We start from the raw sequence: 26,341 nt of genomic DNA, 5'->3' as shown, positions 1-26,341 counted from the left end.
CTTCAATCTCATTTCTAGATCTTCACTATTTGTGTATTTCAGATCTCAAATTTTATTATTCCCCTCTCCTACTCCACTTTGCCTTCCTATTGCCCTTTCTTTTTACATTTTAAATTTTAATTTTTCCCTGTATTAGCCTGTTCTCATTCCTCACTCTCAGCTTTCCTTCTCCAACCATCCTCTCAAAATCACTTCTCCTTCCCCTAAACATGTCTTAAGCTTTTCTTTCTTTCATTTTTCCCTCCTATTCCCATTCCACCTACACTAATCTTTGCTCATTTGCTGTGGTGGATCTTTTTCTCCAGTTTGGTTTACATTATCATTATATAGTTTTAAAGTTTTGTTTAAACCTAATACTATATGTTTCCCTTCTCTTACTCCATTCTGAATTCTTCCCTCCTTTTTTAAATATATCTTTAAATTTTATTTTATTTCTCTCTTCACCTTGTTTCTATTCCCTACTCTTATTATTTCTCCTCCCTCTACCCTCTCAAAATCATTTTTCTTTGAGTTAGTCATCTTATATTCATTTTTCCATTATTGTAATAGTCTTAATCCCTTCACACCTTTATTAATATTGATTCATTTCCTATTGAATAGTGTGGTTGTCAGTTGGGGTTATTTTTCTGGGTGTGGGTTTGTTTCCTGGACTGCTTTGTTTGGTTCTGGCAGCATCTGTACAATAGTATACAAGACGAGGTGAGCAGTGTGACTCTCAGTCAGCCAGCCAGAGAGAAGGATCCACCAAAGAATGATCCAACAACAACCAAAACCCAATTACAACCAGAGAGCCCACATAAACAGTATAAAGCGCATCCAAAGAATATCAAACTCAGGAGATCAAGGAGACTGCACCACTGAGTCCCACAGGTCTTCTAACACAGAAGGTCACACCATGAAGACAGGGAGTCAAAGCAGATGAATTTAATACACAGAAACAAACAAGAAAGCCACCCAAATGGGGAGACAAAGAAACAACCCATAATCGAAAGGAAAGGAGGGATCCCCTGAAAGAATGCTAAATGAAATTGAGGCAAGCAACCTATAAAACATCAAGTTAAAAATAATGGTTATAAGGGTGTTCAAAGAGGTGAGTGAGAACTACAAAGAATGCCAGGGAAGCTACAAGGAACTTACTGAGACCTTCACCAACATGAAAACGGACACAGAAACTATTAATTAGAGCAAGGAGGAAATGAAGAATACAATATCTGAAATGAAGAACACAGTAGAAGGAATGAAAAGCAGCTTAGATGAAGCAGAAAATAGAATCAGTGAGCTGAAAGATAAGGTAGAAAAGAATCCCCAGAAAGAGAAAGAAAAAAAGAAAACAGGACTCAAAAAGAATGAAGAGGGTATTAGGGAGCTGCAGGACAGCAAGAAACATAATAAAAGTCACATCTTAGGGACACCAGAAGGAGAAGAGGAGAAGCAAGGGATAGAAAACCAGTTTGAAACAGTAATGAAAGAAAACTTTCCTAACTTAATGAGAGAAAAAGTCACGCAAGTCCAGGAAGTATACAGGGCCCCAATCAAGATGAACCAAAAGACACCTATTCCAAGACACATCATAATTAAAATGATAAAATATAAACACAGAGAGAATCTTAAAGGCAGCAAGGGAGAAACTGCTAGTAATGTACAAGTGACCTCCGACAAGGTTGTTAGCTGATTTCTCAACAGAAACATTACAAGCCAGAAGAGAATGACAAGAGATATTCCAAGCAATGAAAAGCAAAGGCCTACCACCAAGACTTCTCTACCCTGCAAGGCTCTCATTTAAAATGGAAGGCGAGAACTACCAGCCAAGATGGAGGCACAGGTAGACACGCTGCATCTCCCTCCACAACTAAGAAGAAATACAACTACCTCAAAACTATAGACCATCAGAAGATCCAGAAAATCAAGCTGTATGGAAGTCCAAAAACAAAGATATAAAGAAGAAATACTCATCCTGAGAGATAGGAGGGGCGGAGCTGGGGCAAAGAGGAAGCAGTGTGGTAGTGGCGGCAGTAGCTGTGGCCAGTGGGATGAAATCACAGTCACATATTTTAAAAAGTAGGATCGCACAGCTCACTGTTCCAGCACCAGGGAAAATAAAGCCTCATTGCTTCCGACTGTGAAGACCAGTCGGAATTGGGGCATAGGAAGAAACAGCCAGTATCTCAGCAGAGTCCATTTGTTTAGAGGGCCCCCGTGATCCTAGAACATCTGTAGATGCATTCACTCTGGGAACCATAACCAGGGGAACAGCTAGAGAGGAGCCAGTCCCATACAGAAAGTGGAAGAAGTGCCTGGAAAAGAGGCGAGCGCTGTGCAAGTGGCATTGGTCCCTCTCAGATCAGTCCCCCACATATAGCACCACAATGTCGTGAAATGGGTCGCTCGTACTGATGAGTACCTATGACTCTGCCCCTTACAACGTAACAGGTGTGACAGCTCTACCTAAGACACAGAAGCAAAAACAGGAGGTTGTCAAGTTGAGGAAACAGAGAAGAAGTATGGCCCCAAAGAGGGAACGTATCAAGGTTCCAGTGGGAAAACTAAGCGACAAGGAGATAGCCAACCTAAACAAATGAGGTAATAGGCAATCTAACAGATGCAGAGTTCAAAACACTGGTGATAAAGATGCTCACAGGCTTGACAGATATGCTTGAATATGGGGAACGCATAAGGGAAAAGTGAAGGCTATGCTAAGTGAAACTAAGGAAAATCCACATGAAACCAATGATGAAGGGAAGGAAACCAGGGTTCAAATCAATCATTTGGAACATAGAAGAAATAAAGCATCGACTAGTACAGAATGAAGAAACAAGAATTTTGAAAAAACGAGGAAAGGCTTAGGAACCTCCGGGACAACTTTAAACATGCCAACATGCAAATGATAAGAGTGCCAGAAGGACAAGAGGGAGAAGAGGAAATTGAAAATGCATGTAAAAAAATAATGAAGGAAAACTTCCCAAATTTGGCAAAGAAAATAGATGTAAAAGCCCACAAACCACAGAGGAGCCCAAACAAATTGGACCCAAAGAGGACCACACCAAGACACATCACAATTAAAACGACAAATGTTCAAGATAAAGAGACAATCTTAAAAGCATCAAGGGAAAAGAAAAGAGCTACTTACAAAAAGGTCCCTATAAGACTATTAGCTGATTTCTTAAAACAAAAAACAAAAAAACTTTGCGGGCAAAGAGGGACTAGCAAGAAGTATTCAAGGTGATGAAAAGCAAGGACTTACAACCAAGATTACTCTATCCAGCAAAGCTATCATTTAGAATGGAAGGGCAGATAAAGTGCTTCCCAGACAAGGTAAAGCTAAAGGAGTCCATAATCACCAAACCATTATTATATGAAATATTAAAGAGGCTTCTTTAAGAAAAAGAGGATCAAAGTGAGGAATGTTAAAATGACAAGAAACTGACAACTATCAAAAACAGAACCTAAAAAAATAAAAACAAAAACAAACTAAGCAAACAACCAGAATAGGAACAGAATCATAGGTATGGGGATCATTTGGAGGGTTATCAGCTGGGAAGGGGAAGGGGGAGAAATGGGGAAATGGTGCAGGGATTAAGAACCATAATTGGTAGGTAAAAAATAGACAGGTGGAAGTTAAGAATAATATAGGAAAAGGTGAAGCCAAGAACTTATATGCATGACCCATGGACATGAACTAAGTGGGATGGGATTGCTGGAGGGAAAGGAGGTACTGGATAGAGGGGAGCAAAGGAAAAAAAATTGGAAAAACTATAAACACATAACCAATAAAATATACTTTAAAATAAAATGGAAGGTAAAATGAGAAGTTTCCCAGACAAAAAAAGTGACTAAAATAATACATCTCCGCCAAACCAACACTGCAAGAAATGTTAAAGGACTGCTTTAAAAGATAAGATGAAGGGGAGAGAGAGAGAGAGAGAGAGAGAGAGAGAGAGAGAGAGAGAGAGAAACACAAGTAGAAAGGAAAAAATGGCAATGAATGAGTACCTATCAATAATAACCTTAAATGTAAATGGACTAAATGCTCCAATTAAAAGATATAGAGAAGCTGAATGGATAAGAAAAGATGCCCCACATATATGCTGTCTACAAGAGACCCACCTCAGAACAAAAGATCTACACAGACTGAAGGTGAAGGGATAAAAAAATATTCTGAGCAAATGGACATGAAAAAAAGTTGGGATAGCAATACTTATATCAGACAAAATAGATCTGAAAAGAAAGGCCATAAAAAGAGACAAGAATAACATTACATAATATTTAAGGGAATAATCCAACAACAAGATATAACCCTGATAAACATATATGCACCCAACATAGGAGCACCCAAATATATAAGGAAAATGTTAGAGCACTTCAAGAAAAATATCAACAGCAACACATTCATCATACGGGATTTAAACACCACACTGTCAACAGTGGCTAGATCTTCCAAACAAAGAATCAACTAGTTTATTGCGGCATTGAACAAGACTCTAGATTAAATTGACTTAATTGATAGATACAGAAACTTCCACCCTGAAGAAGCAAAATATACATTCTTTCCAAAAGAACATGGAACATTTTCAAAGACAGACTTCATGGTAAGACATAAAACAAGCCTCAACAAATCCAAGAAAATTGAAATTATTATGAAGCATCTTCTTGGATTACAAAAGCTTAAAACTATAAACCAATCTCAAAGAAAAAACTCAAAAGCACTCAAATTCAAGGATACTGAATAACATGCTATTAAATAATGAATGGGTTAACGATGAGATCAAGGAAGAATTCGAAATGTTTCTAGAAATAAATTAAAATGAACACAGGACAGCACAAAACCTATGGGACACAATGAAGGCAGTCCGGAGAGGAAAGTTCATAGCAATACAGGCCTACTTAAAAAAGGACAGAAAAATTACAAATAAACAATCTAACACTACATCTAAAAGAACTAGAGGAACAACAACAAACAAAGTCCAGAGCAAGTTGAAGGAAGGAAATAAACAAGATCAGAGCAGAATTAAAAACATAGATCATAAAGACCAATTCAAAGGTTCAAAAAAGTTCAGGAGCTGGTTCTTTGAAAAGATAAGCAAAATCAACAAGCCTTTAACCAGACTCACCAAGAAAAAAAGAGAGGACGCAAATAAATAAAATCAGAAACAAAAGAGGAGAAATTACAACCAACACCACAGAAATACAAAGGATTGTAGAATTACTACAGACAACTATATGCCAAGAAATTTGACAACTTGCGTGAAATGGACAAATTTCTAGAAACATATAATCTTCCAAAGCTGAACCAAGAAGCAGCAGAAAGATGAACAGATTGATAACAGCTAGTGAAATTGAAGCAGTAATGAACAAACTTCCAGCACACAAAAGCACTGGACCATCTGGCTTCACAGGTGAATTTTATCAAACATTTAGAAAAGACCTAACTCCTACCTTCCTCAAACAATTTTAAAAAATTCAACAAGAGGGAAGACTCCCAGACTTTCTGTGAAGCCAGTATTACCCTAATCCCAAAACCAGGTAAAGACACAACAAAGAAAGAAAACTACAGGCAAATATTGCTGATAACCATAGATGCTAAAATCCTAAACAAAATATTGGCACACAGGATTCAGCAATACATTAAAATGATCATACACCATGATAAAGAGGGATTTATCCCAAGGATGAAATGATGCTATAATATTCACAAATCAATAAATGTAATATACCACATAAACTAAATGAAAGACAAAAATCACATGATCAAATGAAAAAACATTTGATAAAGTACAGCATCCATTTATGATAAAAACACTCAGCAAGGTGGGATTAGGGGGAGGATACCTCAACATAATAAAAACCATTTACAAGAAACCTATAGCTAACATGATACTTAATTTATTATTTATTAATAAATCTACTCCTTAAGATCAAGAACAAGACAAGGGTGTCCAATTTCACTACTTTTTTTCAACATAGTATGGGAAGTTCTAGCCACAGCGATCAGACAAGAAAAGAATAAAAGGCATTCAAATTGGAAAGGAGGAAGTAAAACTGTCAGTATTTTCAGATGACCTGATTGTGTACATAGAAAACCCTATAGTCCCATAGGCAGTAAAACTTCAGATAACCCACACAGCAATATTCTCGCCAATACATCTCCTGGAGCAAGGAATATAAAAAAAAGAATAAACAAATGGGACTACATCAAGCTAAAAAGCTGAGATCCAAGATGGCAGAGGAGTAAGTGGAAGCTACACTAACCTCCTCCCAGGACCAATCTGGAATTACAACTTAATTGTGGAGAAATCATCTGGAATAACCAACTGAACACTACCTGGAGAGAAGTCTTGTAGCCATGGAGAGACAGAAAAGGCCACTTCATCACAACGTGACAGGTAGGAAGTGCGAAGATGTGAAAGGGCTGGCTGGGCTCTCACTGGTGGCAGCTGAAGGGACAGAGAAACAGTTCAGCAGCCAGGGGTTCCCACTGAAAAGGGCAGGGTATAAACCTCCAGCTGGGCTTCCCAGCCTACAGCAACAGGGCAGAAGGTAAAATAGAATCCAATTGTGACAAGCAAAGAGCCACAGGGTTTTTTGCAGGCCTGAAAGAAACAGCTTGAGACAAAGAGCTCTTAAACGAATCACATACGAAAATATTTTGGCACCCACTTACCCTGGGCTCAAGCACAGGGAGGGCAGAGAGGACTAGAGGTGGTTGGGGAGAATTTGGAGTGGTGGCTTTGAGGAGAGAACTGAGGCAGCAGCTGACAGCGTCCCAGTGTTGACTCATTCCCCATACCGCAAGCAGACGAGACCATTCCCCTCCAAGTGGCATCAGCCTGACGGGAAGCAAAGGCCCCACCCACAGGAATTAATCTGCCACACCCTTGGTGCTTAAGCCTGATGGATGATCACAGATCGAACAGATTAACAACTAAAGGAGACAGACAGACAGTAGATCTCTGGTAGTCTCCAACAGGCTGCCTAGGCCCAGATTGGTTTATGATCTCATGCCACCAGGGGCAGACCCAGGAAGTGCAGATAATCTAAGAAGCAGCAACAAACAAGAATAGTCAAAAAAAATGGGGAGAAGGGGACACAACCCCCCATTGAAAGGAAAGGAGGAATCCCCAGAAAGAGTGCTAAATGAAAGAGGAAAGCAATCTACCAGACACGGAATTCAAAACATGGGTTATAGGGAAGCTCAATGAGCTCAGGAAGCTCGAAGAAAACTACAAAGAACTCCAGGGAAACTACAAGGAACTTACTGAGAATTACACCAGCATAAAAGGACATAGAAGCTATCAATAAGAGCCAGGATGAAATGAAGAATACAATTTCTGAACTGAAGAACACAGTAGAAGGAATTAAAAGCAGGCTAGAGGAAGCAGAAAATTGGATTAGTGAGCTGCAGGAAAATGTAGGAAAAAATTCCTAGACAGTGCAACAAAATAAAAGAAGACTGAAAAAGAATGAAGAGGTTTTAAGAGAGCTGCAGGACAACATGAAATGTAATAATATCTGTATCTTAGGAACACCAGAAGGAGAAGAAGAGGAGCAAGGGATAAAAAAACCTGTTTGAAAAATTAATGACAGAAAACTTCCCTAACTTGATGAGAGAAAAATTCACACAAGTCCAGGAAGCACAGAGGGTCCCAATGAAGATGAACCCCAACAGGCCCACTTAAAGACACATCATAATTAAAATGAAAATAATGAAAGACAAAGAGAGAATCATAGAAGCAGCAAGAGAGAAACAGCTAATAACATACAAAGGAGCTTCAATAAGGCTATCAGCAGATTTCTCAACAAAACACTACAGGCCAGAAGGGAATGGCAGAAAATATTTCAAGCAATGAAAAACAAAGGCCTACAACCAAGAATACTCTATCTAGCAAGGCTCTCATTCAAAATGGACGGTGAAATAAGGAGTCTCCCAGACAAAAGAAGGCTAAAAGAATACATCTCCACCAAACCAGCATTGCAAGAGATGCTAAAGGGTCTGCTTTAAGATGAAGAAACAGAGTGAGACAGAGAGGAACACAAGTACAAAGGGGGAAAATGACAATGAATATGTACCTATCAATAATAACCTTAAATATAAATGGATTGAATGCACCAATCAAAAGACATAGAGTTGCTGAATGGATTAGGAAGCATGACCCACATAAGTGCTGTCTAAAAGACACCCACCTCAAAACAAAAGATCTACACAGACTGAAAGTGAAGGGATGGAAAACAATATTTCAAGCAAATGTACATAAGAAAAGACTAAGAAGGACATTTTGTAATATGTAAGAAAAAATCCATCAAGAGGATATAACCCTTGTAAACATATGTGCACCCAACATAGGAGCACCCAAATATGTAAAGAAATTTTTGAAAGACTTCAGGAAGGATATCGATAACAACACATTCATAGTAGAGGACTTTAACACCCCATTGTCAACAATGGACAGATCTTCGAAGCAAAGAAACACCGAGGATATTGAAGCACTGAAAAACACTCTAGATCAAAGGGACTTATTTGATATATATAGAACTTTTCACCCCAAAGAAGCAAAATGTACAACCTTTTCAAGTGCTCATGGAACATTCTCAAAGATAGACCACATGGTAGGACACAAAACAAGCCTCAACAAATTCAAGAAAACTGAAATTATATCAAGCATCTTCTCAGATCACAATGCCTTGAAACTGAAAATAAACCTCAAGGAAAAAACTCAAATATATTCAAACTCATGGAGAATGAATAACATGCTACTAAATAATGAATGGGTTAACAATGACATCAAAGAGGAAATCAAAAAAGTTTCTGGAAACAAATGGTAATGAACACACAACAACTCAAAAACTATGAAATACAGCAAAAGCAGTCCTGAGAGGAAAGCTCATAGCAATACAGGCCTACCTAAAAGGGATAGAAGAATCTCAAATAAAAAACCTAACCCTACAGCTACAAGAACTAGAGGAACAACAACAAACACAGCTCAGAGCGAGTAGAAAGAAGAAAATCATCAAGATCAGAGCACAATTAAATGACATAGAGACCAAGCAAACAATTCAAAAGATCAATAAAACCAGGAGCTGGTTTTTTGAAAAGATAAACAAAATTGAAATGCCTTCAACCAGGCTCATCAAGAAAAAAAGAAAGAGGAACCAAATAAATAAAATCAGAAATGGAAGAGGAGAAATCACAACCAATACTGCAGAAATACAAAGGATTGTAAGAAATTATTGCAAACAACTATATCACAAGAAATTTGACAGCCTAGATGAAACGGACAAATTTCTGGAAACATATAATCTTCCAAAACTGAATCAAGAAGAAGCAGAAAGCCTGAACAGAACAAGTGTTGAAATTGAAGCAGTATTCAAAAAATCCCCAGCACACAAAAGCCCTGGACCGGACGACTTCCCAGGTGAATTTTACAAAACATTTAAGAAATAACTAATTCCTATCCTTCTCAAACTATTCCGGAAAATCCAAGAAGATGGAAGACTCCCAAACTCATTGTATAAAGCCAGTATTACTCTAATTCCAAAACCAGGTCAAGACACAACAAAGAAGGAAAACTACAGGCTAATATCACTGATGAACATAGATGCTAAAATCCTAAATAAAATATTGGCAAACCAGATCCAGCAGCACATTAGAAAGATCATACACCACAATCAAGTAGATTTCATCCCAGGAATGCAAGGATAGTTTAATATTCACAAATCAGTAAATGTAATACACCACATAAACAAAACGAAAGACAAAAACCACATGATCATATCAATAGATGCTGAAAAAGCATTTGATAAAGTACAACACATATTTATGATGAAAACGCTCAGCAAAATGGGAATAGAGGGAGCATACCTCAACATAATAAAGGCCATATATGAGTACCCTGAAGCCAACATCATATTCAATGGGCAAAAAATGAAAGCATTCCCCCTGAGATCAGGAACAAGACAAGGATGTCCACTCTCTCCATGCCTATTCAGCATAGTCTTGGAAGTTTTAGCCACAGCAATCAGACAAGAGAGAGAAATAACAGGCATCCAGATTGGAAAAGAGGAAGTAAAACTGTCATTATTTGCAGATGACATGATAGTGTACATAGAAAACCCTATAGACTCCATGGAAAAACTATTCATTCTAATAAGTGAATTTGGCAAAATAGCAGGGTACAAAGTCAATATTCAGAAACCGAAGGCATTTCTGTACACCAGCAATAAAATATCAGAGATAGAAACTAGAAAAAAAAAAAAAAAAAAACGTTTACTATAGCAGCAAGAAAAATAAAGTACCTAGGAATAAACTTAACCAAGGAGGTAAATACCTGTACTCAGAAAACTACATAACACTGAAGAAAGAAATTAAGGAAGATACAAATAAATGAAAGCATATACCATGTTCATGGATGGGAATAATCAACATCATTAAAATGTCCATACTACCCAAAGCAATTTATAGCTTCATTGTAATCCCTTTTAAAATACCAACAACATATTTCACAGACCAAGAACAAATACTTCAAAAATTTATATGGAACCAAAAAAGACACCGAATAGCCACCGCAATCTTGAGGAAGAAGAACACAGTAGAAGAAATCATAATACCTGATACCAAACTGTACTACAAGGCCACAGTAATCAAAACAGTCTGGTACTGGCATAAGAACAGACATATAGATCAATGGAACAGAATAGAGAGCCCAGAAATAAACCCAGGTCTATATGGTCAATTAATATTATGACAAAGTTGGAAGGAACAAAAAATGGAGTGAAAAGAGCCTCTTCAAGAAATGGTGTTGGACCAACTAGACAGGTATAGGCAAAAAAATGAAACTAGACCACCAACTTACACCATACACCAGAGCAAACTCAAGATGGATGAAAGACTTAAATGTAAGCCATTACACCATAAAAGTCCTAGAGGATAACACAGGCAGGAAAATTTCAGATATCCCACATAGCAATATTTTCATTGATATATTCCCTAAGGCAAGGGAAATAAAGGAAAAAATAAGTGAATAGGACTATATCAAACTAAAAAGTTTCTGCTCAGCAAAAGAAAACATTAGCAAGATGAAAAGGGAACCAATCATATGGAAAAATATATTTGCAAATGATACCTCAGACAAGGGATTGATCTCCAAAATGTATAAAGAACTTATATGACTCAAAACCAAGAAGACAGACAACCCAATTAAAAATGGGCAAAGGACCTGAACAAACACCTCTCCAAAGAGGACATACAGAGGGTCCATAGGCATATGAAAGAATGCTCAACATCAATAGCCATCGCAGAGATGCAAATAAAACCCACAATGAGATACCACCTCACACCAGTCAGAATGGCCATCACCAACAAATCAACAAACAACATGTTCTGGCGAGGATGCAGAGAAAAGGGAACTCTAGTGCACTGCTAGTGGGAATGCAGACTGTTGCAGCCACTATGGAAAACAATATGGAATTTCCTAAAAAAACTAAAAATCGAATTGCCTTTTCAACCAGCAATTCCGTTCTTAGGATTATATCTGAAGAATCCTGAAACACCCATTCAAAAGAACCTATGCACCCCTATGTTCATAGCAGCACTGTTTACAATAGCCAAGTGCTGGAAACAGCCTAAGTGCCCATCTGTAGATGAGTGGATCAAAAAACTGTGTTATGTTTACACAGTGGAGTACTATGTAGCCAAAAGAAAGAAGGAACTTCTATCATTTGCTACAACATGGATGGAATTAGATATAATTATGCTTACTGAAATAATCCAGGCAATGAGGGAAAAATACCATATGCTATCATTTATTACAGGAGACCAATGAACAACACAAACTAACGAACAAAATTGTACAAGAGGCATATAAACAAGGAGTAGATAACAGTGACAAGGGGGGAGGGGGTGGGAGAGAAGGGGGTAAGGAGGGGAAGGGTCTAGTCAAAGAACATGTAGAAATGATCCATGGACATGGAAAACTGGGTGGGGACTGACTGCAGGAGAAGGGGTGGGCAGGGTGAGGGGAAGCAATAGGGAAAAAGGTGGGACAACTGTAATAGAAAGACAAACAAATTTTTAGTGGGGGAAAAAATGAAAGCAAAATAAATTAATAAATGAGCCAGCAAACCCGCCTCTGTACACCCCAAATAAACCTCACATGTAGGGAAGTGAACAAAAGAAAGTGTAAAGTACAGAAATGCAATTTTAGTGAATATTAGAAGGACAAGTACTTTCCTTCACACCATATATTTTTCTCCCTACCTGGTCCTTCTAGAATTTGGCATTCTGAAGAAGTATATAATGACATAAGGTTCTTTGCATAACACTAATAAGACAAGTTGTTAAAAGAGGTTTTGTTGACCAAGACAATGACTGGAATGTAATGCCTAAAGGAGGCATTCTTGGGCTCTGGCTGTTACCAAAAAGCCCTGAGGAACTGGGGTTGACTTTCAAAGGTAATAAAAGCGCACGAGGAAAAAGGCCTGGTACCTTGGTTGGTTGTACGGTTCATGACAATCTTTCCAGGGAAGGAACAAATGTTGCTTTCCTGAAAGATGGCTAGAAGGGGCCTTAAGGTACAATGGAAAACCCGAAGGTCTTGGAAAAGACAGGTGTTTACAGGCAAGGCTGAATGGCAGGTATGTGGCTCAGCTTCTGTGCCCTGAAGGGCAGACTAAAGGTCACCCTAAATGTTCCTTGTGTAAGTTCCAGAAAAGCAGACTTAAAGATCATAAGTGATCATTTCCTGCTCTTGTTGTGTTTATGCAACAAACAGGATAACTTAAAACTTGACTTAATGCAGTCCCTTTAATGACAAGGAGGCTAATCTTAAGGAGAAAAATCACACTTCAAGGAAAATCAATTCTTATTGGTAGACTATAAAGTAGTGCAGCTGTCGTTAAAGTTTATTTTCATTTAAAGTTTGTTTTCATTTGAAAGCTAAACTAGGTCTGTGACATCATCAAAATGCTTAATTCACAGGCAAGAAGACTGTCAAATGCCTCGCAACTGGATGTCTTCCCAAAAAGACAGTCTTGCAGATTTAAGAGACTGGTTTGTGGGCTATGTTGTGTAAGTTAACATGTATGTTCTGTTTTCATAGGACATAAGCCTATGATTGTTAGAGGGTATTTTTCAGATGTCCAGCCAGTAGGGTAATTAGCTGAACTTGGGTCCCAGACTCAGGACCCCCGCGGCTGCATGCTCCAGCCAAGCAGAACAGGGAACTTAACCTAACTGTTATTCCTTTGAGCAGTGACCTATTCCTTTGAGCAATGACCTGGGAAAGAGTGGAAAATTTTTGTCTATACAAGCTGCATTTCTGTCCAAGTTCCTGCCCTTGCAGGAAAAAGAATGCACCTGAAATGCTTTATAAGCCCCCCAATCCCTAAGGTCAGGGCTGTCCACCTAAGTCTGGCTTGTGGACGGGTGGGCAGTCGCTGGCCAGCTAATAAAAACTCTTTAAATTCTAATTTGGTTGTCTCCGACCATTTGGTTCTCGCACTTGCTCCACAACAATGATCTCATTACCTGAGTGATTGTCTATATGTATAAGCCTTCACTTAATCCTGTCTGCATCACTGTTTCCTGAGACTCAACAGTTTGGCTGAACTAAGTGGCTCAGTTGGTGAAGAATGGGTTATCTGTGGGCCTCACCTTAAAACTGGTTTCTCTTTTCTATCCTAATGGCTTGGACAGAAAGGGCCCAGAGATCTGAGAGGAGGAAAACCTAAAATACTCCCCTCAGCCCAAACTAGGTTTAGTGGTCAAAAGGGTTTTGGACAGGTGTGATGTGCCTGGCACACCTTCCTCCAAAGAAGCCTTTTTTTCCCTAATGTGGGACATTGGAAAATTAATACCTGCCTTTTGTCATCTAGTGGTTATGGATTAAATGATGCCTTTAATCCTGTTGCCAAATCTGTTGCCCCCAGAATACAACAAGAATGCCAGCCTGTTAAACCAAGCATGCCATTGTCCAGGGACAGCCAGCTGACCTGGAGTCTGCAAGATCCTTCCCCATGTGGGAAGGCCACCCTCCCCTCCACACTCCCACTATTATTAGGGATTTCTAGACCCAAGGGTAGATACGACAATGACCATGTCCAGCTTGAAGCAGCTACAGGAGCATGAGACCTGCACCCATTTTCCTTTTATAAGATTATAAAGTGTCTTAAGTCTGAGAGGGGGGAGTTGTTACAGAGCGGGAGGGTCCCCCCCAAAATAAATAAATACTACAATGAGGTGTCACCTCACACCTGTCTGAATGGCTACTATTAATAAATCAACACACTACAAGTGAGTGCTGGCGTGGATGTGGAGAAAAAGGAACCCTAGTGCACCGTCAGTGTGAACGCAGACTAATGCAGCCACTGTTAAGAAACAGTATCAAATTTCCTCAAAAAATTAAAAATGGAAATGCCTTTTGACCCAGCAATCACACTTGTGGTAATATATCCTAAGGATCCCAAAACACCAAATCAAAATAGTATATGCACCCCTATGTTCATAGCAGCATTATTTATAATTGCCAAGACCTTGGAAACAGCCCAAGTGCCCACCAGTAGATGGGTGGATGAAAAGGCTGTGGTATATTTACACAGTGGAATAGCACAGGGATGTAAAAAGGAAGGAACTCTTACCCTTTTTGGCAGAATGGATGGACCTGGAGATTATTATGCTAAGTGAAATAAGGCAGTCAAAGATAGTCATATGATCTCACTAATATGTGGAATCTAATGAACATAATAAACTAACAAACAAAATAGAACCAAAGGCATGGATATATGGACAGACTGACAAACGTCAGAGGGGTGAGGGTAGGGGTCTGGATCAGAGGCGGATTTAATGGCAGGCACACCGGGCTCGTGCCCAAGGCCCCAATTTTTGAAGGGCCCTGCAAAACCCAAACTTTACACTTTTTTCTAATGACACCAAGTTTGATTTCATATGTGCAATTTTAATTACATACAAATTTACAATTGGCGGTAAAACCTGACAGTATATTTATATTCACTTATCTTCCTTATCTCATTACTACGCTGCATACTATACACATACTACGCTGCATGCGCTACAGCTGATAGGAACAATAGAACCGTATTTGCTACTTTGTACTTACAAAGGTTCTCCTGCAGTGTAGACTTATGATATACACAAATGCGCAGGGATGTAAATTAGTTTGTGGATATGTACTTGCTTCATTTATGGTTTTAAAAATAGTTTTCTGTGCATATAAATAAATATTCAGGTAAGTTGAAATTATATTAAAATAAAGTTAATTCCTACTGTTGAAATTATATTAAGATAAAATTAATTCCTGTTGTTACATCAGCACCTGGATTTTCGTAGTTTATGAATAATTAATAAATAAACAGTATAGGGACATGCAAAAAAATGAAACTAGACCACCAGCTCACACCATACACCAGAATAAACTCAAAATGGATCAAAGACTTAAATGTAAGCCGTGACACCATAAAAGTCCTAGAGGAAAAAATAGGCAGGAAAATTTCAGATATCCCACGTAGCAACATTTTCACTAATATATCTCCTAAGGCAAGGGAAATAAAGGAAAGAATAAACAAATGGGACTACATCAAACTAAAAAGTTTCTGCTCAGCTAAAGAAAACATCAGCAAGATGCAAAGGAAACCAACCATATGGGAAAATATATTCGCCAATGACATCTCAGACAAGGGATTAATCTCCAAAATATATAAAGAACTCATACGACTCAACACCAAGAAGACAGACAACCCAATTAAAAAATGGGCGAAGGACCTGAACAAACACTTCTCCAAAGAAGACATACAGAGGGCCCATAGACATATGAAAGTATGCTCAACATCACTAGCCATCAGAGAGATGCAAATTAAAACCACAATGAGATACCACCTCACACCAGTCAAAATGGCAATCATCAACAAATCAACAAACAACTTGTGCTGGAGAGGATGCGGAGAAACGGGAACCCTGGTGCATTGCTGGTGGGAATGCAGATTGGTGCAGCCACTGTGGAAAACAGTTTGGAATTTCCTTAAAAAACTAAAAATGGAACTGCCTTTTGAACCAGCAATTCCATTGCTAGGATTATATCCAAAAAATCCCGAAACACCAATTCAAAAGAACCTATGCACTCCAATGTTCATAGCAGCACTATTTACAATAGCCAAGTGCTGGAAACAACCTAAATGCCCATCTGTAGATGAGTGGATCAAAAAACTATGGTACATTTACACAATGGAATTCTATGTAGCAGAAAGAAAGAAGGAACTTCTACCATTTGCAACAACATGGATGGAACTAGAGAAAATTATGCTTAGTGAAATAAGCCAGGCAACAAAAGAAAAATACCTTATGCTGTCACCTATTACAGGAAACTAATGAACAACACAAACAAATGAGCAAAATTGAACCAGAGGTATGTAAACAAGAAGTAGACTAACAGTAACAAGGGGGGCGGGGGGGGGGAGGAAAAGAAAGGTGTAAGGGGATGGGTCAAGTTAAAAAATATATATATATATGAATGACCCACAGACAGGTGCAACTGAGTGGGGACTAAATGTGGGGGAGGGGAGGGACAGGGTGCAGGGAAACAAGAGGGCTAAAAAAGTGAGACAACTGTAATGGAAAAACAAACCAAAATTTTTTAGTGGGGGAAAAATGAAAATATGAAGAATGGAAATGCCAGTTCAGTGAATATTAGGACAAAGATTTTCCTTCACGTTGTATATTTTTCTCCCTATTTGATCCCTCCAGAGTTTGGCATTCTAAACAAGTAAGTAATGACATAAGTTCCTTTGCATAGAACTAATAAGACCAGTTGTCAACAGAGGTTCTTTTTTTTTTTTTTTTTTTTTTTTTTTTTTTGACCAAGTCTTTGACTGGAATGTCAAGCCTAAAGGAAACATACTTGGGCTCAGATTGTTACCAGAAAGCCCTGAGGAACTGGGAATGACTTTCAAAGGTAATAAAAGCCCGTGAGATAAAAGGCCTGGTACCATGGTTGGTTGTGCGGTCCACAGCAATCTTTCCAGGGAAGGAACGAAGGTTGTTTTCCTGAAAGATGGCTAGAAGGGACCTTAAGGCACAAGGAAAGACCAGAAAGACTTGGAAAAAACAGGTGTGTACAGGCAAGGATGAATGCCAGATATGTGGCACAGCTTCTGTGCCCTGAAGAACAGACTGAAGGTCACCCCAAATATTCCTTGGGTAAGTTCCAGCAAAGCAGAACTAAAGATCATAAGTGATCATTTGCTGCTCTTGTTATGTTTATGCAAACGAACAGGATAAATTAAAAATGGACTTAATGTAGTCCCTTTAAAGACAAGGAGGGTAACCTTAGGGAGAAAAATTATTATTCAAGGAAAATCACAATGATCAGTAGTAGAGTATAAAACAGGGCAACTAACCATCTTAAAAGTTTCTTCTCCAGATTTAGAGACTTGTTTGCGGGTTATGTTACATAAATTAACACGTGTTTTTTGTTTTCAAAGGACATAAGCCTATGATCGCATTACCTGAGTGATTATCTGTACGCATAAGCCTCACTTAATCCTCTCTGCAGCGCTGCCTCCTGAGACTCAACGGTTTGGCTGAACTAAATGGCTGGGTTGGGGAAGAATGGGGTGGTCTGTGGGCTTCACTTTAAAACGGGTTTCTCTTTTCTATCCTAATGGCTTGGACAGAAAAGGCCCAGAGGTCTGAAAGGGGGAAAAACCTAAACTATTTCCCTCAGCCCAAACTAAGTATAATGGGCAAAAGGGTTTTGGACAGGCGAGATGTGCCTAGCACACCTTCTTACAAAGAAGCCTTTTTTTTTTTTTTTTTCCCTAATATGGAACATTGAAAAATTAATCCCTGCCTTTTGTCATCTAGTAGTTATGGATTGAATGATGTCTTTTAACCCTTTTCGCCAAATCTGTTGCCCCCAGAACACAACAAGGACACCAGCCTGTTAAATCAAGCACGCCGTTGACCGGAGACAGCCAACTGACCTGGAGTCTGCACGATCCTTCCCCATGTGGGAAGGCCACCCTCCCCTCCACACCCCCACTCTTATTAGGGTTTTCTGGACCCAAGGGTAGGTAGGACGACGACCATGTCCAGCTTGAAGCAGCTAGAGGAGCTTGAGACCTTCGCCCATTGTCCTTTACAAGATTACAAAGGGTCCTAATATTTGAGAGGGGGGGGGATAGTTAATTTTTACGAACCAGGGGTATGGACTTGGGGGGGATTGCTGGGGGAGGGGGGTGCTGGGTGGAGGGGAACAAGGGGGAGAAAATTGGAACTGTTGTAACAATATAATCAATAAAAAACATTAAAAAAAATATGGTTAACATGTATTTTTATTTTCCCTGTCTCTCTCTTTTTTTAAGGAACCCAATATTTTCTTCTGCGCCCAGGGCTTCAAGCAACCTTAATCTGCCTCTGGTCTAGATAAAAGAAAGTGAGGGTGTTAGCTAAAGAACATATATGCACAGCCCATGGACACAGACAATAGTGTGGTGAAGGCAAGGGGAAGGGGGGGTAGGGACTGGGTGGAGGTGGGAAAAGGGTGAGAAAATGGGGGACACCTGTAATAGTGTCAACAATAAAAACATTTTTTATTAGATTTATAAAATGTGCCCCAAGGAAGTTGCATTTGGAAAAAATAACTACCACCAAAAGTCTTACCATGGCAGAACGCTAATCAGAAACTTTGATATGAACAAAAATATGATAAATGTATCAAATATTTCTTGCCAATTTATATAGGAAAAATTTTGGCTACTCCATGAAAATCATTTTTATAAAATGAAAATGAAAGTGATTAGAAAATTTTTATCTGTATTTAGAGGAAACTAATCGAGGAAATTAAATTGGTCTAACAATGTTTGCTCTAGGAAATGCTCTCTTAATGACAATTCATTAGTGTTAGTAAAATTCTCATTAAAATATGTATGATAATGAATTAACAGAGAACCCAGGATTGGAATGATTATGTCAAACTACCCACAAAGTCAAAACGGCAGAGTCAAAATGGACCCACTTTTCAAATTTAAAAAAAAAAAAAAAAAAGCTTGATAATATATTTGTTGACCTAATCTTTATATTCTCCCTAGGATATACCAAGCAGCCTCCTGGAAAGGTGCTTCAAGCATCTTAGAGGAAGTAAGAGTGTGAATATTATCATTAACAAGAGCTAAATGTTTGCTTTTTTTTTTTTAATGTTTTTTATTGATTATATTGTTACAACAGTTCCAATTTTCTCCCCCTTGTTCCCCTCCACCCAGCACCCCCCTCTCCCAGCAATCCCCCCCAAGTCCATACCCCTGGTTCGTAAAAATTAACTATCCCCCCCCTCTCAAATATTAGGACCCTTTGTAATCTTGTAAAGGACAATGGGCGAAGGTCTCAAGCTCCTCTAGCTGCTTCAAGCTGGACATGGTCGTCGTCCTACCTACCCTTGGGTCCAGAAAACCCTAATAAGAGTGGGGGTGTGGAGGGGAGGGTGGCCTTCCCACATGGGGAAGGATCGTGCAGACTCCAGGTCAGTTGGCTATCTCCGGTCAACGGCGTGCTTGGTTCAACAGGCTGGTGTCCTTGTTGTGTTTCAGTCATTCCTCCCCGAGTTTGTTCCTCCTGGATTGTCTCCTTAACAGGAGCGAGCTGAGGACACTGTTCCTACTCCGCGGCCATCTTGGTCCCCCCCCTAAATGTTTGCTTTTGAAGATTGTGGAAGATGGCCTTCATTTCAGCCATGCTTTTATGGGAAAGGAAAGTTTGCACTTTTTCCCCAAGTTCTAATTTGCTGGTCTTCTCCAACTACAACAGCTCCCACCCCTTCCCTCCTTCTCAAATTAAACCACACATATTCTGAAAGATTTACGGGTGAGAATAGGGACTAAGCTAACACAGGAAGAGGCTACTCCAGACACTGTTGGGAAAGACAGCTTGCTCTAACCTTTTCAGATTGGCCATGATCACTGGGCGCAATTTTGCTGTAGTGAGATTTCTTAGCCTCATGTTTGGAGCTTCCAAGTGGTAGTCGCAGTGGCAATGGCATCTCTTACAGGTTGGGCAGTGTCTATCCAAGGCAAAACTGCAATCAAAAAGAGACTTCTTAAAACACCATTCACTAGTAACATCACAGAATTCTCTGGAGACCCTTGAGAAAACCCAGTCTCTCTATAACATCACTAGGAGGAAACAGACTTTTGAGTTAGGCAACTCTGGGTTCAAATCTTGGTTCTACCACAATTAACTTTGGGCAAGTGACTGAAAGTCTCTGGACTCCATTTATCTCATCTATAAAACAGAAATCAGTATACTTACCTCTGTGAGGCACTGTTCAAATTAAATGAGGCACTATATGTAAAAAGCTCAGTACAGTGCCTGCCATCCTCTGTGGGCCCTGGAATTATATAGCCTAGTGCTAGTTTAGGCCTTGGAACATTGGTGACAACTTATGGGAGTTATATTGAAAAGATGAATGTGACCAGTCATACAGTATGGAGGCTAGTTGCTAGAAATAATGTTCTTTAAAAGGCATGGGGTCCTGGCCACAGCAATTATAATATGCTATAGAGAATTCAGAACATGGAGGCAGCTAGAATGCACACCTGGACCTTTAGTATATGCTAATCAACCTGCCCTTGGACTTAGCCTTTCCCAAAGGATATGTTGATGGACTGAACCCTTCCCCAAGGAAATGGTAATGGACCTAGTGCAATATGTTAACTAACCTGGTGTGTGTGTGTGTGTGTAGGGGGAAGCAATGAGATGTAAATGACCTACTGAATATGTTGATAAGCAAACTCACCCTCACCAAAATGTGTGGTTGATAAGTATAAAAAAGGTGCCTGCAGAAGTGCAGGTGGGACTCCTATGGGCCCACGAGGAGGACTGGGAGTCCCCATTCCCTTGCTCCCCATTCCCATTGCTCCTACAGGGCCCCTTGAGTTGGCCCGGGAGCTGCCTCTCCCCTCAATCCCCCTTCCTCCCTTTTTCCCCAATAAACCTATTGCCTGATCCCACCGTGGTCCCCGGGTGATTTCTCAGAGCACAACTGCCCTGATATTTTGGTGCCAAAATCTGGGAGGGGCTCCAAGAGCATTCATTGGCAGCTTTCGGGCAGGGAAGTGGTGGGCTACGGCAGCATATCCCAGGCTTACCCCCTGACCCACCTATTGAAACCTTCTCGCCCCCTCCTCCCATTCCTTGCTCAGAGATCTGCCCATCTGATGACCTCCGCCTCCGGACCCTTTGTCCTGGCCTGCCCTCCATCCACACCAGACAACAGCTAATCGAGTTTCCTCTCATTGGGTGAGTCTCTCATCAGGTTGACCGTCTCATTTCTGAGCCTACTGTGGCTCTGCTCAAAAATCCTAGGCCTAGGTCGGTTTTCCTTGGGGCCTTGTGCCTCACTGGACGTCCACTGGCGGTTGGGGATGCCCACCCCATTGGCAAGTTCGTTTGGGGCCTTTGCACCTTGGAGCCTTTGTGCTCAGTTGAACTTCCAGAGGCGGCTGGGGACGCCCTCCCCCTGGACAGTTCACTCAGAGCCTTTGTGCCTCATAGAACCTGCAGCTTAAGTGGGGACACCCCTTAACCCTCCTGATTCATTTAGTCTCAGGCTCACCCTCTGGGTCGTTACTCTCAGCACCATGGGAGCACATCAGTCCCTACCTCCGAAGGACTCCCCTTTGGGTTGTCTCTATCAGAACCTCCAGACCCTTCAAATAGGGTCCCAGGCAAAGCTAAGAAAGCTAATTTCTCTCTCCACTGCTACCTGGCCTCAATTTTCTCTTGGTAACAAATGCCATTGGCTAGGACATGGAACATTTGACCCCCAAATTCTTACTGATTTCCACAACTACCTCAGGCGTAATGGCAAAGGGCCCGAAGTTCCACACGCGGAGGCTTTTTTTATTCTTTGCAGCAGACCATCCCTTTGCTCCTCCTGCTCCCCCTCCAACTTATTCTCCTTCAACGGCCCTCTGCCCACATTTCCTCTGTGACAACAAACTCCCCTGACCACCCCCCATCCTCATCTTTTACAGAAGCAAACCCCTTGGACCTTGGACACACTTACCCCTCCCCCCATAAGTACCTTCCTGGCCAACAGCTCCCTCCACTCCTTCTCCCGCGGCAAACCCTTCTCCCTCCTCCCCCTCCCATCCTGACTTGCCAGTGGAAGACAAACCATTGCCACCCCAGTACTCCACCCCTCTCATTTTGCCTCCCTGCACCTGTTCTCGGGCTGCCCTCATGCCATCATTCTCCACATTATCCTCAGGCCTGTACCCTCTTTGCAAGGTGGCAGGAGCCAAGGGCATTGTCTGGGTACATGTCACCTTTTCCCTCATGAATTTAGCCCAAATTGAGCACTATCCAGGGTCTTTTACTGCAGGCCCTACCCACTTTTGCAAGGAGTTCCAATATATAACTCAGACATATTCGTTAACATATCAAGATGGCTAGGTCATCCTAACCTCCTCCACCACCCCAGAGGAAAAAGATCACATTCTGTCTGCCGCCTCTATATTTGCAGACACTCTACATCTCCGGGATCCTGTTAGAAATCCAGCTGGACCTGTTACAGTTCCAGCAGCGGATCCTCACTGGAACTATCAGTCAGGGTCCCCTGATTTGGCTAAGATGTCTCATTTTCTCACATCCTTAATTGAAGGCATGCATAGGGCTGCCCTTAAGGCCGTCAATTATGATAAAATCCCAGAAATTACGCAGGAGGCCTCTGAGAACCCAGTCTCATTCATGAACTGCTTTACAGAGGCTGTTCTCAAATGCACCAACCTGGACCCCCAACTCGGAAGAGGGCAAGCTCTATCTTAACAGCCATTTTATTACACACTCCACTCCCAATATTAGAAAAAAGTTATGGAAGCTGGAGGATGGACCCAAAACTCCCCCAAAGGACCTAATTTGGATTGCCTTCTGAGTCTTTAATAACAGAGAGGAGGAGGAAAAACAACAAAAATTAAAAAGAGACCAGCAGAAATACCTTATGTTAGCTAGTGCCATCAGGGGTCAGCCCATGCAAAGTCAGGGAAACAAAGGCTTGCCAAAGCCTCCTCTGGGACTATGCTTCAAGCGTAAGCAAACAGGTCATTGGGCATTACAATGCCCCCAACCTTGGCCCCCACCGGGTCCTTGTCCATCCTGTGGATAGAAGGGACATTGGAGGGTCAACTGTCCTCTGGCTTCTAACCAGGGGGCCAGTAGAGCGCTTCAGTCTGGTCCAGCTCAACCTGAAAGAGAACCTGAAAGGGACGAAGACTTCAACATTCCCCAGCTCTTGGGGCTTGCCACTGATGACTGACGGTGCCCAGGCTTGGAGCCCCCGTCTCTGACTATCTCAATGGCTGAACCCAGGGTAATCATGGCAGCGGCAGGTATGTTGATCTTTTTTCTTGTAGACATGGGGGCAACCTATTCTGTCCTTATTGAATATGTGGGTGTTTTACACCCATCCCCCATCTCTGTTATTGGAGTTAACGGGGTCCGTACTAAAACCTTAACTACCAAATCTCTCACATGTACATTTAGATCCTTAACGTTCACACATTCTTTCCTGGTAATGCCTGAATGCCCAGTATCCCTCTTGGGAAGAAACATCCTGGCCAAATTAGGGGTATCCCTGTCTCTTAATCTAGATGGACGGGCTAAGGTCGATCCCATTTTCCTTTTGGCTTTAGTGTAAGAAGCTTCCCAGGGGGATACTCCTCATCAGCTGTGACATTGTAGTGTGAATGTTAAGGCCCTTGTTTAGGATACTGAAAACTCAGTAGTCACTAGACACCACCAGCCAGTATGAGTTACCATCAAGCCTGGGGCTTCATTCTTCAGTCAGTCTCAGTATCCTCAGCACACAAGCTATGCGGGGTCTGCAGCCAGTCATTCACCGCCTGCTCAAAGCCAGACTCCTGCAACCGGCAAAGTCTCCCACCAATGCTCCCATCCTAGCTGTTAAGAAACCCAATGGGAGACTTCCAGCCAAGATGGAGGCCTAGACTGACACGCTCCATCTCCCTCCACAATTAAGAAGGAATACATTTACTGCAAAACCAGAAATAATCAGAAGTTCCAGAAAATGAAGCTACATGGAAGTCCAACGTATGAAGTTATAAAGAAGTGCTGCTCATCCAAATGGGTAGGAGGGGCGAAGCTGGGGCGGAGAGGTCAAGCTGTGCTGGCTGCGGCAGCAGCGACAACGGTGGTGGGACGGCCGTAAGCACAGACACCCATATTTAAAAAGAGGCGAGAAACACCTGGAGAGCACCCCTGGCTGCAGACCAGACCTGTCAGCTCACGATCCCAATGCCGGGGAAGGCAGACCCCCATTGCCTCGTACTGTGAAGGCCAGAAGGGGTGGGATGAAGGAAGAAGCTCTCGGTCTATCAGCAGAGAGTAAATGGCAAGAATCCATCTTGGACCACCGCCCCCACGCAAAACGCCACAGTGTGGTGAGAAGGGTCACCTGGCAGTGATGAATGCATGGGGCTCCGCCCCTTATAGTATAGGAAGTGTGACAGCCCTCCCCAGGAAGCAAAGATAAACCCAAAACTGTCAGGATGGCACATATCATGATAGAGATCCTGGTCATGCAACTGACCAGCCAGCAAATATCTGATCTAATGGATCAGCAGATAGGAAATCTTTCTGAGGCACAGGTCAGAGCTTTGGTTAGAAAAATGCTTACAGACCTGACAGCAGATCTTAAACAAGATGGGGAAGAAATGAAGGCTAGTCCTGCTGAAATGAACAAAAACACATATAAAACAAGTGGTGAGGGAAAGAAAACCAGGGATCAAATCAAAAAATCGGAACACACGGAAGGAACAGTCAACCAGTGCAGAAAGAGGAAATGAAAAGTGAGGAAAATGAGGATCGGCTCAGAAACCTATGGGACAGCTATAAGAAGGCCAACATCTGAATCATAGGGTTGCCAGAAGGTGAAGGAAAAGAACGAGAAATTCAAAAATTATGTGAAAAAATAATGAAGCAGAACTTCCCTAACTTGGGGAAGGAAATAGAATTACAGGTCCAGGAAGCACAGAGAGTTCTGAAAAAACTGGACCCAGGGAGAACCACACCATGATACATTATAATCAAAATGTCAAAAATTAAGGATAAAGAGAGAATCTTAAAAGCAGAAAGAGAGAAGAGAATTACATACAAAGGGGTCCCAATAAGACTATCAGCTGATGTCTCAAAAGAAACTCTGCAAGCAAGAAGGGACTGGCAAGAAATATTCAAAGCAATGAAAAGCAAAAACCTACAACCACGATTACTCTATCCAGTGAAGCTATCGTTCAGAATAGAAGGGCAGAGAAAGTGCTTCCAGGACAAAGTAAAACTGAAGGAGTTCATCAGATCCAAACCACTGTTACATGAAATGTTAAAGGGACTTGTTTAGGAGAAAGAGGATCAAAACTATGAACATTAAAATGAAAACTGTATCACAACAACCAACAACAGAAGCTAGGGAATCAAAACAAAGGCAGACTAAGTAGGCAATGGGAATGGGAAAAGAATTATAAGTATGGGGAACATACTGGGGGGAGGTCAGCTGGGAGGGGGAAGGGGGGAAAGGGAGGGAGATGGTACAGGAATTGAGAAGCGTAGTAGGAGGGAGTGGAGTAGATAAAAAGATGTTGAGAAGAACTATATGCACAACCAATGGACATGGACTAAGGGGGGGGGACAACTGGAGGAAGGGGGGGTCACTGTGTGGAGGGGAATAAAGGGAAAAGAAATTGGGACAACTGTAACAGCATAATCAATAAAGCATATTTTAAAAAAAGGAAAGAAACCCAATGGGTCTTTTGCCTAGTCCAGGATAAGACTCCTGGGACCTATGGCTCTCACTAATCTATTGGCACCCACCCTACTTGACACCCACCTTCTTAGCACCCACACAAAGATCACTCATCAATGCTCGGTTTGCCAAAAGGAGAGAGCTCAAGGGCAAGTTAGACCTCCACCATTCCCTACTCACCAGGCCAGGGGACAAATGTCAGGACAAGATTGGCAAAATGACTTCACCCACATGCCACCAGTTAAGAAGGTAAAGTATCTACTAGTGTTAGTGGATACCTTTTCCAGTTGCATGGAAGCTTTTCCCACTACATTGGAAGGAGTAAATGAGGTTGTTCGCATTTTACTAACAGAAATTATTCCTTGGTTTGGACTGCCTCAATCCCTACAATCTGATAAAGGCCCAACCTTTGTTTCTAAAATTACTTCACAGGTCAGCACAACTTTGGGCATTACGTAGAAACTGCATGTTCCCTACTGGCCCCAGTCCTCAGGAAAGGTAGAACCATGAACGGGTTTCTTAAAAGCCATTTA

General features: G+C 41.2%; 1 protein-coding gene across 1 annotated transcript in view; it reads right to left on the bottom strand.

The window, feature by feature from the left end:
• The window catches only part of CCNB3 (cyclin B3), a 79,717-nt gene extending 59,684 nt beyond the window's left edge, over window positions 1-20,033 (bottom strand). The window contains exon 1 of the mRNA XM_090265036.1: window positions 19,932-20,033. Within this exon, the coding sequence (XP_090121162.1) occupies window positions 19,932-20,033 (102 nt within the window). The remainder of the gene's footprint in view (window positions 1-19,931) is intronic.
• Between the last annotated feature and the right edge of the window lie 6,308 nt (window positions 20,034-26,341).

Source organism: Furipterus horrens, unplaced genomic scaffold (assembly GCF_987537825.1).
Source record: "Furipterus horrens unplaced genomic scaffold, mFurHor1.1.pri manual_scaffold_17, whole genome shotgun sequence".
Classification (NCBI taxonomy): domain Eukaryota; kingdom Metazoa; phylum Chordata; class Mammalia; order Chiroptera; family Furipteridae; genus Furipterus; species Furipterus horrens.
The sequence above is the reverse complement of the archived record's forward strand: the minus strand, read 5'-3'. Positions and strand labels throughout refer to the sequence as shown.